Raw genomic sequence first — 11,819 nt, forward strand, 5'->3', positions numbered from 1 at the left:
AAATACATTAGTGTATCTCTTAACAAATGGGAGAAAAGAACACTTATGCATGCACTTATACTTGTTACTGGAATCTGAAAATGATTAGAGAATGAATGTATATTGGCTATGGGAGGATTAGAGTGTCTATTTCTTGCATTCTAGAGAAGAAGGGTGTTATGTAGAGAGGAACTGACTTCATTCTAGGAGCATGGGAAATGAATGACAGAGGCTTTGAATCTGAGCACTTCCTAGCTGGTTTTAGATGGAATTTCCAAGTTTTTCTAAGTCACAGGACAAAGAACATTCCATAAAGTGTAGTATTTCTTAAGGACTGGATGTTGCAATTCTTTTCTCTTCCATGCAGGTGAAGGCAGGTGGGGTTACAAAGCCCTCAGAATGGAAAACTTGTATGGGAAAAATGCCACTGGCACAAGCACATAGACTCACAAACCGTCTTTTCTAGAGATAGTATTCTAATTATGCATGATTAAAATGTTTAGTGTTATAGCTATTATCAGTAAATTGATATATGCATTTATACATTATGAAGCAATAGGAACCAATATACCAATAGCTTGAATTTACTGCTTTGATTCTCAGTTTTTTAGACAACATGCTGCCTCTTTAGTAAAGGGGCAGAATGTACAAAGAAGGGACGAAGCATGACGCTGTGTATTAGAAAAAGGAATCAGTAGAATGAGCCCTTTTGGTCTCTTACCAAGTTCACAGTGGCTCTTGAGCCTACATAATATGAACATGGTTGGTGGCAAGTTGGGTTTCTTGGTTGCTGCAGTTGTACAAACAAAAAAGGTGCAGAGTTTCAGAGTACAGAGAAGGCAATAGGTAAATCCAAAATGGGGCAATAAAAATGATTTAAGCAGTTTAGGATTTGTTGTTATTTTTAAGTAGATAGTGAACTTCAGCCAGAGCCTGTTGCAGCTAAAAAAACAATGAGTAAATAAATGAGTAAGCTGTCCATACTTTTCAGGTATTCTTTCTAGGACTGGTGTGGCTTTTCAGGTTTTTTTCCATCACCTTGGCAGCTAGATTAAAATGAACTGGTTTCAGACCAGCAATAATGATACCTTACAATATGAAAATTGGAGCTATTTATCTATTATACATTCAAGTTCTATGTAAGTAGGGGGTGGCTCTTTTGATCTATTAGAGGACTGATGGTGTGAATATTCAATTTTGAAAAATCGGTGCAGCAGAACATGTTAATGTACAGCTACTAGAAACATAACAGCATAGCTGTTGTAGCAAAGTCTGTATTGGCACATTCTTTTCCTGTTAAGATGTGCTAAAAAGAAATCCTGAATTAAAATCCTTAGATTATGGCTATACTAGTTTGCAAAAAGGCAGTCTTAGCTTACCTGAATACTAGTATATCTCAAATTTTAACCCTTTTTCTAGGTATGAACATTTGTTAAGGCATGTTTATGCATTTTTGTGTTTTGTAACTTTCCCCGGCATATACATTTCCAACCATATTTTTGTACTACCATCGCCAGTAATCAGTAACTTCCAGATAGCTAGATGTATTGGAGTTGTGATTGAAGTCTTGCAAACCATTTTTAACAAGTGAAATAGACAACAGTATCTCATTTCTAAATTTTCCCTTCCAAAGTTTACTTCTCTTGTAGATTGTTTGCAGGTGTTTCAGCTAAACAGTAGGATTTAAGACTCTGCTACTAAATGGATTTTTTTTTTTCAAAACAAAATATTATTCTAAATTATTTGAAAACTGGGAAGAATGGGTAGCAAAAGTTAAGTCTTGAAGATAAACTACAAAGAGATTGGCAGACAGTATGCCTTTTACTAACAGATAAACTCATCTGGGTAAGTAGAGACAAGGAATAGGCTACATCTATTCCATTATACACATTAAGTATCAATATGAACAATTTGCCCATGTATATACCTGATATTTTCCAGATGGCAGCTTGCTTTTATATCTATGCATATTTGGGGAAGGGGAGGAATGTGTTAAATGTATTCTTTTGACACTGTAAACAATAATTGCTCAAAAATGAACTTTGAAACTCTGCACCTGTATATAATTTTTTAGCAATAAAGCAGCATGAGCTGAGAATGCACTAAAATGTCTGTGTCATTTTTTCTAGAAATAAACAGCTAAATGTACAAAAGACTATTGTACCATTTTGGTTTCCCTTCAGCATACAAAGGAAAATGTTTAAGTTAAAGAATCATTAAGTTGTATAATATTTTAAAACTTAGGTGTTCTGATGTATATGCTCTGCACCCAAGGTACAGAAATGTTACTCCTGGTGTGTGTGTGTTATTTCTCAACCTGAAGTAAAGACTGGTGGTTACCAAAAGCATGAACAGCTATAGACTGCCCCACCTTCACAGGAGAGACAAGCTTCTAGATGTTCACTTTTTTTTTTAAATAAATTTTTTTATTCTTTACAACAAACACAAAACATACATAAACAAACAAAAACATACAAAGGCATAAAAAAAACATCTTCCATTTTATACCGTGTGTCAACCAGTTACCAACTCGTTGGTGCCCCTTTCATAATCTTAAATTCTCATATCTATTCAAAATATACTTGTGTACTTATCAATTAACAATTATTAATCATTCATAGCTAGTCTATAGAATCATTTATTACAAGAAATTTTAACTTTCAATAGGATTAGTAGTACATTTTTATCCATCGATTATATGTGTATATATATAATAATATCAAATTTCTATTATAAAATTTCCTAATCCATTACATTACTATATTTTCTCATCCAATCATTAATAAAACAAATCCCGTGTCATATAAAATTACTTCTTACTCTAATTTCAAATCTCAATTTAACTCATCTCTGCACATTCCATAATTTTCAATAACTTCCTCCTGCATAGGTACTTTTTCATTCTTCCAATTCTTAAAAGTTACAGTTCTAACCACTATCAAAACATACTTAATTCTTCACTACATGTTTCAACAAAGATGTCTCTAGTTTAAAATCTATATGTTACTATATCCAACCATGTATGAATTTTAGTCTAATCTCTCAAAACATTTACAATCAAATACAATTTTTAACTATATATCTCAGTTTTATACTTTATTCCAACGCTTGCATAGTTTTAAGTTCACCCTTTTCATTCAGTATCCCAAAACATCTAGCTGTTTATTCCTTTCTCTATATTATTGAATAAGAGAAAGCAATAATAAATGTCCTTTCAAACATTCTGCTTTTTGAAGCTTCTGTCAGTTCCATCATTGTTGTATTCCCCTCGTTTTTTCTTTAGGCATCTGGAGTAGTTTCTTTCAATATTGTTTTACTTCTTTTTATGCATTCTCTTAGTACGATTTTCCATTATAATCTTGTATAATCTTTTTCTCACCCTCAGTACCAAGAACCAGTTGATTAACCCTTTTAATTCTCAGTTTATAAGCCTCAAAATAATTGTTTAATGTTTCTAATTTCTTGTGCTATTTCTTCCTTTTCCATTGATCCCGTTTTATGTTTAATTAAGTCCATTTTAGCTTTAATATCTTTTTTTTCTTTTTTTTGCAGGAATTTCTGCAGCTCTTCTTCCAGTTTTTTATAGTCATCCTCAATAGTTTAAAAATCTTTTTCTGCATTATGTTTCTCGTATAGTCTATTATCTTGTATAAACCTTCATTAAGTCAAAGGATTCTTTATCTTTGTTCTTGCCAAGAGAGAGAAGAAAAAAAGCAAAAGGAAAAAAAAAAAAAGAGGGGAAAGGCTAGGTCTCTTTAAAAATCCAACTGGGGGGAGAATAGAGAGCAAAGCAGAGCTTCTAGCAGAAAGAAGAGCTACTGCCACTAATCAAGGCTCTTGTGACTAACTCAAACTTTCCATCTTAAATTATTTTCAAAGTCGCTTTCAACTCCACTTTCTTGTTTATAATTATTCGGATGGCACCTGTATAAACATGCACATCCCACTATCTTTTCTTGAGCATACGTCACAATGGAAAAAAAAAAGGCACTATGTCGAGCCTCTAGATGGCAGTGCAACTTTCTTTCATTTACTTTCTCTTAACTCCACTTTCCCCATTTCGAAATCAAAAAATATAAATTTCTTATAATAGAGAAATCTTAGTCAAAAAAGAAGCTTAAGATAAAGAATTATTGAGTATTGAAAAGAAAAAGCCAGTCCAGTTAAGAATATATTTTTTTAAAAGAAAAACATCTTGCCAATTCCACTAAAAAGGGAAAGTTAAAAAGAAAGGATTTCCCCCCCCTTTTTTTTTTATAAGGCTCAATCTCGCCACTTGATCCACTTTTCTTCACTTTTAAAAATCTCTTTAAGTTACTTAAGGTGTTCTCTAAGAATAGTTGAATAGTAAAGGTCCATCTCACCCGGTTGACACCCCTCTCTTTCTTCTTCCTTTGGAGCTGTCCCGGCTTCCAGACTAGACTGTAATAAGTGAATTATGATGTGGTGGTTCTGCAGAAGAACTCCAAGTATTCTTTCTACTGACCAAGCTGATTGGTACTGATCAGTTTGACTCAAAGGAGACAACTGTTTACATTTTACTGTTTTAAGAAAGACAAATCCTGTCCTTACTTGCTGAAAAAAAATCCTATTACAGCCACTGTAGCCTATATCTCAAATCTTGAGAGTACAATAACCAGGCAACTGAGTTTTCTGGCCTTAGCCCTTCTGACAAAAGGAAAACACACACATGCACACTTAATACAATGCACATTAGTGAAGCTTTCCCCATAATTATAAACTTATTTCCTCAAAACATTGCTACTTTGGTAGTCTGGGCAATGATTTAAAATTTTTATGATAAAATTTTAAGCTGATATTTCAACCGTTTCATTTTTTGACCAATTTTAATGTTACTGAACACAGTTTGCAGCTGAGTCCTGAGGCAACACATCTTTCTCAAATGTAAAAAACAGGCAAGGTGACTTCCAAAGAAATGTACAAAGTAAATGTTTATTTCTTTCAGATAGATTATCCAGTTTCCAATCTGTTTACAATGCAATCTTAGAACAGCAATGCAATGTTTTAAGGTTTTTGTGAAAGTATAGTAGAAATACTTATATGTAAGAGTTAAAATGATTTGGGATAGCTGTTCATGTTCAAACATTATGTGCATTCGAGCATGCTAGAAAAGGAAACCATTTTGTATCATCAACCTGCCAGTCTAAGGCCATATTAATTGCCATGTTCAATTACAAACACAAGTAATTGTGAAAACAATTAGTTGAGACAGGCAATTCTAAAAAGTTAACTGTTCAGCTTTCTCCTTGTATATCCACATGATCTTCCCTTACAGCTCTGCTTCTCAGATACGGTCCTTTGTTGACTGAATTCTTCTAGTTTCTTAATTAGCAATTCCACGTGCATGTGAGCTAGTACAAGACTCTCTTTTAACTAGAAAAAAACAAAAAACTCTGTGTAAACAGAATGAAGTAGTATAGAATATAAAGCAAGTTGACTTTTTACAAATACTGTTAAAATAATGTTATGTTGCAACTTTAAAATATTCATATAGACAATGCTGCAGAAACCGAATTTTCTTTTAACACCTTCAGTATTCAACCGCAACATAATACTGATAGTCCTTGACTTACAACCTCAGTAGGGGCCAGAAAATTTGTTATTAAGCAGCACGGTCTTTAAGTGAGGCATCATGTGACTGCTCCCAATTTTATGACCTTTTTTGCTGTGGTTGTTAGGTGAATCACTATGGTTGTTAAGTGAGACCATGATTTGACCATGATTTGCGGCCTTCCCTGCCAGTTTCCTCATTGACTTTGCTTATCAAAAGCTGGGAAGGTCACAAATGCCAATCATGTAACCACAGGATGCTGCAACCTCTGTAAATGTGTGACAGTTGCCAAGTGCCTGAATCACGATCACATGACCACAGGGCTGCTGCAACAGTCATAAGTGCAAGGACTGGTTGCAAGTCGCTTTTTACAGCACCATTGTAACTTTGAACGGTCACTAAATTAACAGTAAGTCGAGGACTACCTGTAGTATGAAAATTTCAGTGTCAAAGACTAATTTGTTAAACTAAAGCAGGAATGAGCAACATCTGAGAGGAATGCAATTCAGCAGTATGCTTTTCTAGGGGATCTCACAGATCACTCAATGATACAGTGTTACTAGAAGGGGGCCTGTTTTTCCTGCCAAAGCTTTAATGGTTGGGAAGGGAAGCAAGAGGCCTTTTGGGAAGCAAATCATTCTGATTTCCATCTTAATACCTCCCAAACAGGCCTTTAATTTGGGGACAGGGGGAAGGCAATAAACTCTGCCACCAAATTTGGTGAAAAATTTGACATAACACTTCAGCTGAAAAAACAAATGGGCCCATAGACTTTCCAATCCTGAACTAAAATTATGATTCATTACTTTAATGTAGATAGTGGAAGTAGCATGGAGAAGTAAACAGTTATCTATTATAGTTAGAATTTGGCGTGAAGTCACAATTTGTTCAGCAAGCCCGGTCTGTTTCAACATAACCCATGCAGTTTGAAACCCACCGTAGCACAATCTTTTCCCATAATATTTTGGTAATGCCAATATATCTACACATGGAACAAATGCTGCTCTGTCAGAGCCCATAGCAAATCTCAAAGAGAATAAATAGGTAACAGAGTACCTTGTATGTTTTCTACTGTACTAATTTTTCATTCTTTATGATAATGCATAGTATAAATATAAATCAAACAATAAAAATAAATTCCAATGTATGCATGTATAGATAAAGAACAAAATCCAGAAAACACTTACTCTCTGTACACGTTCCTTCAGGCTCACCAGAGGACAGGTTACCTTTGAAGCTTCTACTGTGGTTTTAGTTTGTAGCAAGTAACTAAAATCAACGTTAAAAAATATTTTAATATTGGCTCATCAAAAAGAAAATAAACAGCTCACTTTGGGTGATAATCCACTTAACTCAGCCTGCCACAGAATGGTTTGTGAGCAAGTAGACAAAGAATAGAAACAGCCATTGCAAAAGGGAAAACCTTTCACAATATTAGATTTCAAGAACCTCACTATTCCCTGAATACTTGTTTCCTAAGCTTTATCAAATTTAGCAAGATATATCCATATTATTATTATTGCTATTACTATTGAGATCTTCACCAATACAGTAATACTTTGCCAACATCTTTTGTTTATTGTACCCATATAATATACTGAAGATATTACAATATATTGTGACAGATTTCACTTTAAATGACTATATATTTTAAGTCCTAATTATTTTATATATATCTTTACTTTGATGCCAACTGAAACAAAAGTCTTGCTTTTGAAATTGATATATGACTATTGCCCAGCATGGTGTTGCAGACATTTCAGGATCCTTGCCCTGAATGGGTAGAGTATTGGTTTCAGATCTGATAGATCCAAATTCAAATGCCTGCTTAGCTGTTAAGATCTCAGGATGATTCTGGACTTGTAACTATTACAATCTTACTAATAATACTTAAGGGAAGGTAGCATGCTAGATTCCTAGAGTGAGTTTCTTGGATAAAGTGGGGAATAGAAATAAAATGAGCATAGTTTCAAGAAGCAAAAGATGTTTAAGGCATGTTTCAATCTTGTATAAGGTAAAATTAATTTAAGTTTTCCTAAACATGTATTTAGTTTAGAAAATTAAGTCACAGCAAGATGGCTATGGTTAAAGTGTTATCCACTAATCCTTGAACCAGCAGAAAAGTACACTGGCAGAACATCTACTGATTGCTGAGCCCTATTCTGTCACAGTAAGAAGGCCAGCAACTGATGCCGTTCTGTTTTAAGGACAGTGATTGGTAAATTCCCCAGGTTTTGCTGCCCCTTCTACCAAGAAGCTACTATTAACAGGGAAACCAGCAGCTGCTGACCTTAAAATGTGGGGCAGGTTAGGTAACTGTAGTGAATTCTTGGAATGGCACACTCAAGTAATTTGATTAACAAGCTGCAAGCACGGAGGTGCTCTGAGCTTGTGACCTGTTAGGCACACTAGTGCTTTTTTGAGAGAGCACTAATACTGTATCCAAAAATAGTTAGCTGACAGGTTGCAGGCATGAAGTAGGGACACAAGGTAAAGTAGAAAGGAGCAATCGATAACAAGTGAGCTCTATCCTTTACTAGCACTGTAAGGGAATGGAAAGGCTGGCAGCAAGTCCAGTTCTATCTGCATGAACCGCAGCACCTAGAAGTAGCCTGTGAAAAGCCTGTGAAGCCATGAAGCCAAAACAGCACTGCCCCATCCACAAAGTAATAAAAGTAGAAGTGCAGGCACATGAAACCCCATGTTAATACAAGCAGGAGAAAACTCTATGTAATGTATCCAGTGATGATTTAAGTTATGCAGTACAGGATTAGCCCTTTCTTAAGAGTATGCTACTATTTCTAAACAAAGTCTAGCACTCTTTCAAAAGAACACTAAGCCTGTATTTATAGGGAACTAAGTAAGACCTGACAAGTACTCCAGAAAGCACGGATGCAGGCAAGTGCCTCTGTCCCCCCTGCAGCCACATTGGCCAAATCTGCGTCTGAAGATGATGTAAAACAGGACTTTAAAACTGGAACAACTAAAGACAACTTTTAGATACATCTGTTTTAGGCTGGATATAAGACAAAGACAACTTTGTGAAGACATGGCATCAAAAAATGGTTACAGGCCAGGATGAACTCTTGTTGAAATGAGCATTCAGAAAAATTATTTTGGTACAGAACCACCATATATTCTGATGTAACAATGACAAAAGACTGCACATACAAGGTACTAACAACCAAAACAAGGAGGACTGTGGCCTTTCTGAAATGCTTCAAATAACCTGAAGCATTCTATATGCCTTTTATTAAAGACTTCAATTCTATATCTAAACTGAGCATATTTTATCAGCCGATTACCCTTCACATTAACGAAAATATCCCAACACAGTTCAATATGCATCTGAAGAACACTAACCACGTGATGGTGTCCTTAAAAAGGCAGAAGAAGCCTCGTAGGTAAGCCAGTGATTTTGAACTATAGAGGACAAAGCCAATACGTAGTTCACAGGACTGACAATACAATGTGTTGTAGGTGCTGGAAGAAAATGACAACATGTGAAATCAGTTAAACATTCCAGATTATGTTCCATAAACCTTTATGGTAATGTTATGTGAACCTCAAGCCTCATGGGCAATAGTTCTTGGTTCTGTGCACATTAATAATGAATCTGCAATCACAAAACACCAATCAGCAGTTCCCTTATTCTTTTGGGTCTTTCATATTTTTACATTAATTATATATATTGGGATTTTCCTGCCAAATCCCTTATGATCCCATTCCAGACACCGACCAAGAGTTTCACTGAACTGCCCATCAGGTCCTTGGGGAAAAAAACAATTTCCCTCAGGAACCCAACAGAAATAATAGTTCAAGATTTAAAAATACTTATTAAACATATATAACTTAGAACATTAAGCCTATATTTATAAGGAGCTAAGTAAGACCTGACAAGAGCTTCAGAAAGCACTGATACAGACAGATGCCTCTGTCTCTCCTGCAGCCATATTGGCCATGGAGGGCAGATCTCAGCACCAGAGCAGAGGGAACATGCCCATAGTTGATTACAAAAACCAAGGCCTATCCCATCTCTAAGAACATTAGCAACCATACTGTCAATGAAATATGCTAGATAAGATCTATGGCAAAAACTACATGCAGAATCAGATGTAGCATTTGAAATTTAAGCATGTTATTTTAAATAAGATACAAGTAGAAAAGTTTAAGTGTAAAGGCAAAACCGCTTTACTTCTCTTAGCTGTATTTTTGTTTTTAAAAAATTCTGCATGTGTTTTAAAGTTACATTGTTGTCTTATGGCGATTCAAAATGGTTAATTAAATCACAAGGTAAACATTGGAAAGGTTTTCAAAAAGATACCCACCAACCAATGAGGTCTCCCTCAACACAGACCATCAAGTTGTCTTCCACAACAACATTTTTTGTGACCCCTGCAGAAAATAAGAGCAGCATTGGAATATTAGCAATAAAAATGCTTCCCCAAAACTAATTACTTTTTTTAATGTAGTTTAGGCATTACAATTTTTTTTCAGATTTTGCAAAAAACAAAAATATTTCCAGCCTCCTGCGTTGCAAGGAAAGAGACAGCTATTGGTAGAATCCACCCAATATGAACTTTAGATGTCACATACATTATCCACATAATCCAAGTTGTACTGGAAAGCCTTTTTCTCAATACAAAATAAAGTGAGAGTAATCACATAATAATAAAAGTCATTTGAAAAACATCATTAACCTGCAATTTCTATTGTAGCTCTAAACAAAATAGCCTGTTCTTATTTATTATAGTAATTTATATGCCACTTGCACATCAGACATAATGTATAATGGACCATGTAGCAACCTAAGATCAAAGAATAAAAATTTGTATTCAAATTACCACTAAGTAGTGGTAACCAGTGCAGTCACACACCGCCCAACTAATCTCACTGAATTATTTTAAGGATCTCCTTCATAATGGGCAAGTTTATGTAATAAAAGATGCATGCCTATCTAAAAAGAGAAAGATTTGTCTTAGAATCCTTTTCGTTAAATTCAGTGATGTCCAATATTTAAATCTAACAACTGCAGTAGAGTAGCAAGAATTTTTGTCCCCCATCCATACTAGTGTTCTTAATACAAGTATTAAGTCCCACCACTCCTATCAGTTGCATTGACTGTGAAATGGTCAAGTAGCTGAACAAGCATTTTGGAATGCCCAGTATTGGTTTTAGATATTTATCATTTCCTTTTGCAGAGAATTTGGTCACACCAATAGAAATTTAAATAGATGTTTATATGGTTTAATGTATACCAAAAAAAGTGTACAGGGAGAGCCGTTTATCTTGCTATGAGTATGTAACACACCCATTCATATTCCTGAATATCATCATACAATATTTTCTGAGGGAATCAATACTTTTAAGGGTCAACCATTAATGATGCACAAACAAATCCTACGGGGGGGGGAATTAACAAACACCATGCTAATTAGTTAAGGGTAAAACATGTCTGAAAAAAGTACGATGTTTTGCTCTTACACCAAAAAACTCTCCTCTCTGGAAACAACTAGTTACGACCGTTTCACACTTTACAAGCACAACACGTGTACACGTCCTCGCCAGCAACAATCCCGTCCTTCGTGCAGGACGATTTGCATTTTCCTGCTACCTTACTAATGTTTGGTGCACCTCGAAACTTCGCGGACAACAACACCTACTGCGACTATTGTTTCCCTTCTCCGTGTCAAGAACCGGATCAACTCACTGAAACAAACCAGAAGGCGGAGCTTCTCCTCCTGCGTGCACAAGTGGAGCGAGTCTCCTAATACGGCCCGGCAGCGCTGGCACTGATACACAACGCAGTCCTCCAGCCTGAGTCCTCGAGCGCCCGGGACCCGCTCGCCGCGGGGCTCTGGTTTCACTGCGCTTCCCTGGGCTCGGCAGCTCGGCCCGGTCCTGGGTCCCGCCCGCTCTACGGTGATTGCGCCGCCCACCCGCGGCTCCTCAAACAGAAGCCGCAGTTGCTTTCTTACGGCCATCCCGCCTTCCGCCAAAGATTCAAACGCGGCTCCCGCCTCCTGCTGTGCTCATTGGCGCCCCCTCGAGCTCTTGCGGGTAGTTAGCAAGGGCAGCCCCTCTCCCCGTTCATTGGAGAGGAAGCCCGTTCTCCCCTCGCTTTTACCTAATTGATCTACGAGAATTCAGGCCAAGGGAACACAGGAGCTTCTCAGTAAGTAAGTCTCTGGGAAACCAGAACGCCCCTTTTATAAGTGATAAGCATTTTCATCCTAGGATCTGATTGGCTCTCCCGGTAAGGGCTCCG

General features: G+C 36.3%; 1 protein-coding gene across 1 annotated transcript; it reads right to left on the reverse strand.

Moving 5' to 3' along the window:
* Positions 1–3,710: 3,710 nt before the first annotated feature.
* OIP5 (Opa interacting protein 5) lies at positions 3,711–11,692 on the reverse strand. Its single transcript, XM_007433674.3, has 5 exons — positions 11,262–11,692; positions 9,880–9,946; positions 8,915–9,034; positions 6,739–6,820; positions 3,711–5,373 (listed from the first exon to the last, which is right to left on the reverse strand). Exons 1-5 carry the CDS (start codon positions 11,533–11,535, stop codon positions 5,227–5,229), a joined length of 690 nt encoding a protein of 229 aa, XP_007433736.1. The 5' UTR covers positions 11,536–11,692; the 3' UTR covers positions 3,711–5,226.
* Between the last annotated feature and the right edge of the window lie 127 nt (positions 11,693–11,819).

Source organism: Python bivittatus, unplaced genomic scaffold (genome assembly GCF_059951505.1).
Source record: "Python bivittatus isolate LINGU-HERP-01145 unplaced genomic scaffold, Pbiv_v1 ctg000480_np1212, whole genome shotgun sequence".
NCBI classification, from domain to species: domain Eukaryota; kingdom Metazoa; phylum Chordata; class Lepidosauria; order Squamata; family Pythonidae; genus Python; species Python bivittatus.

What these genes read in the sequence shown, in the direction of transcription:
- OIP5 (XM_007433674.3), bottom strand. Translation starts at nt 11,535, where the DNA reads ATGGCCGTAAGAAAGCAACTGCGGCTTCTGTTTGAGGAGCCGCGGGTG. An exon ending in CCGCCTTCTGGTTTGTTTCA is followed by an intron (nt 9,947 to 11,261) that starts GTGAGTTGATCC and finishes TATTTTCTGCAG; the next exon opens with GGGTCACAAAAAATGTTGTT. An exon ending in TTTAAGGACACCATCACGTG is followed by an intron (nt 6,821 to 8,914) that starts GTTAGTGTTCTT and finishes CGTTGATTTTAG; the next exon opens with TTACTTGCTACAAACTAAAA.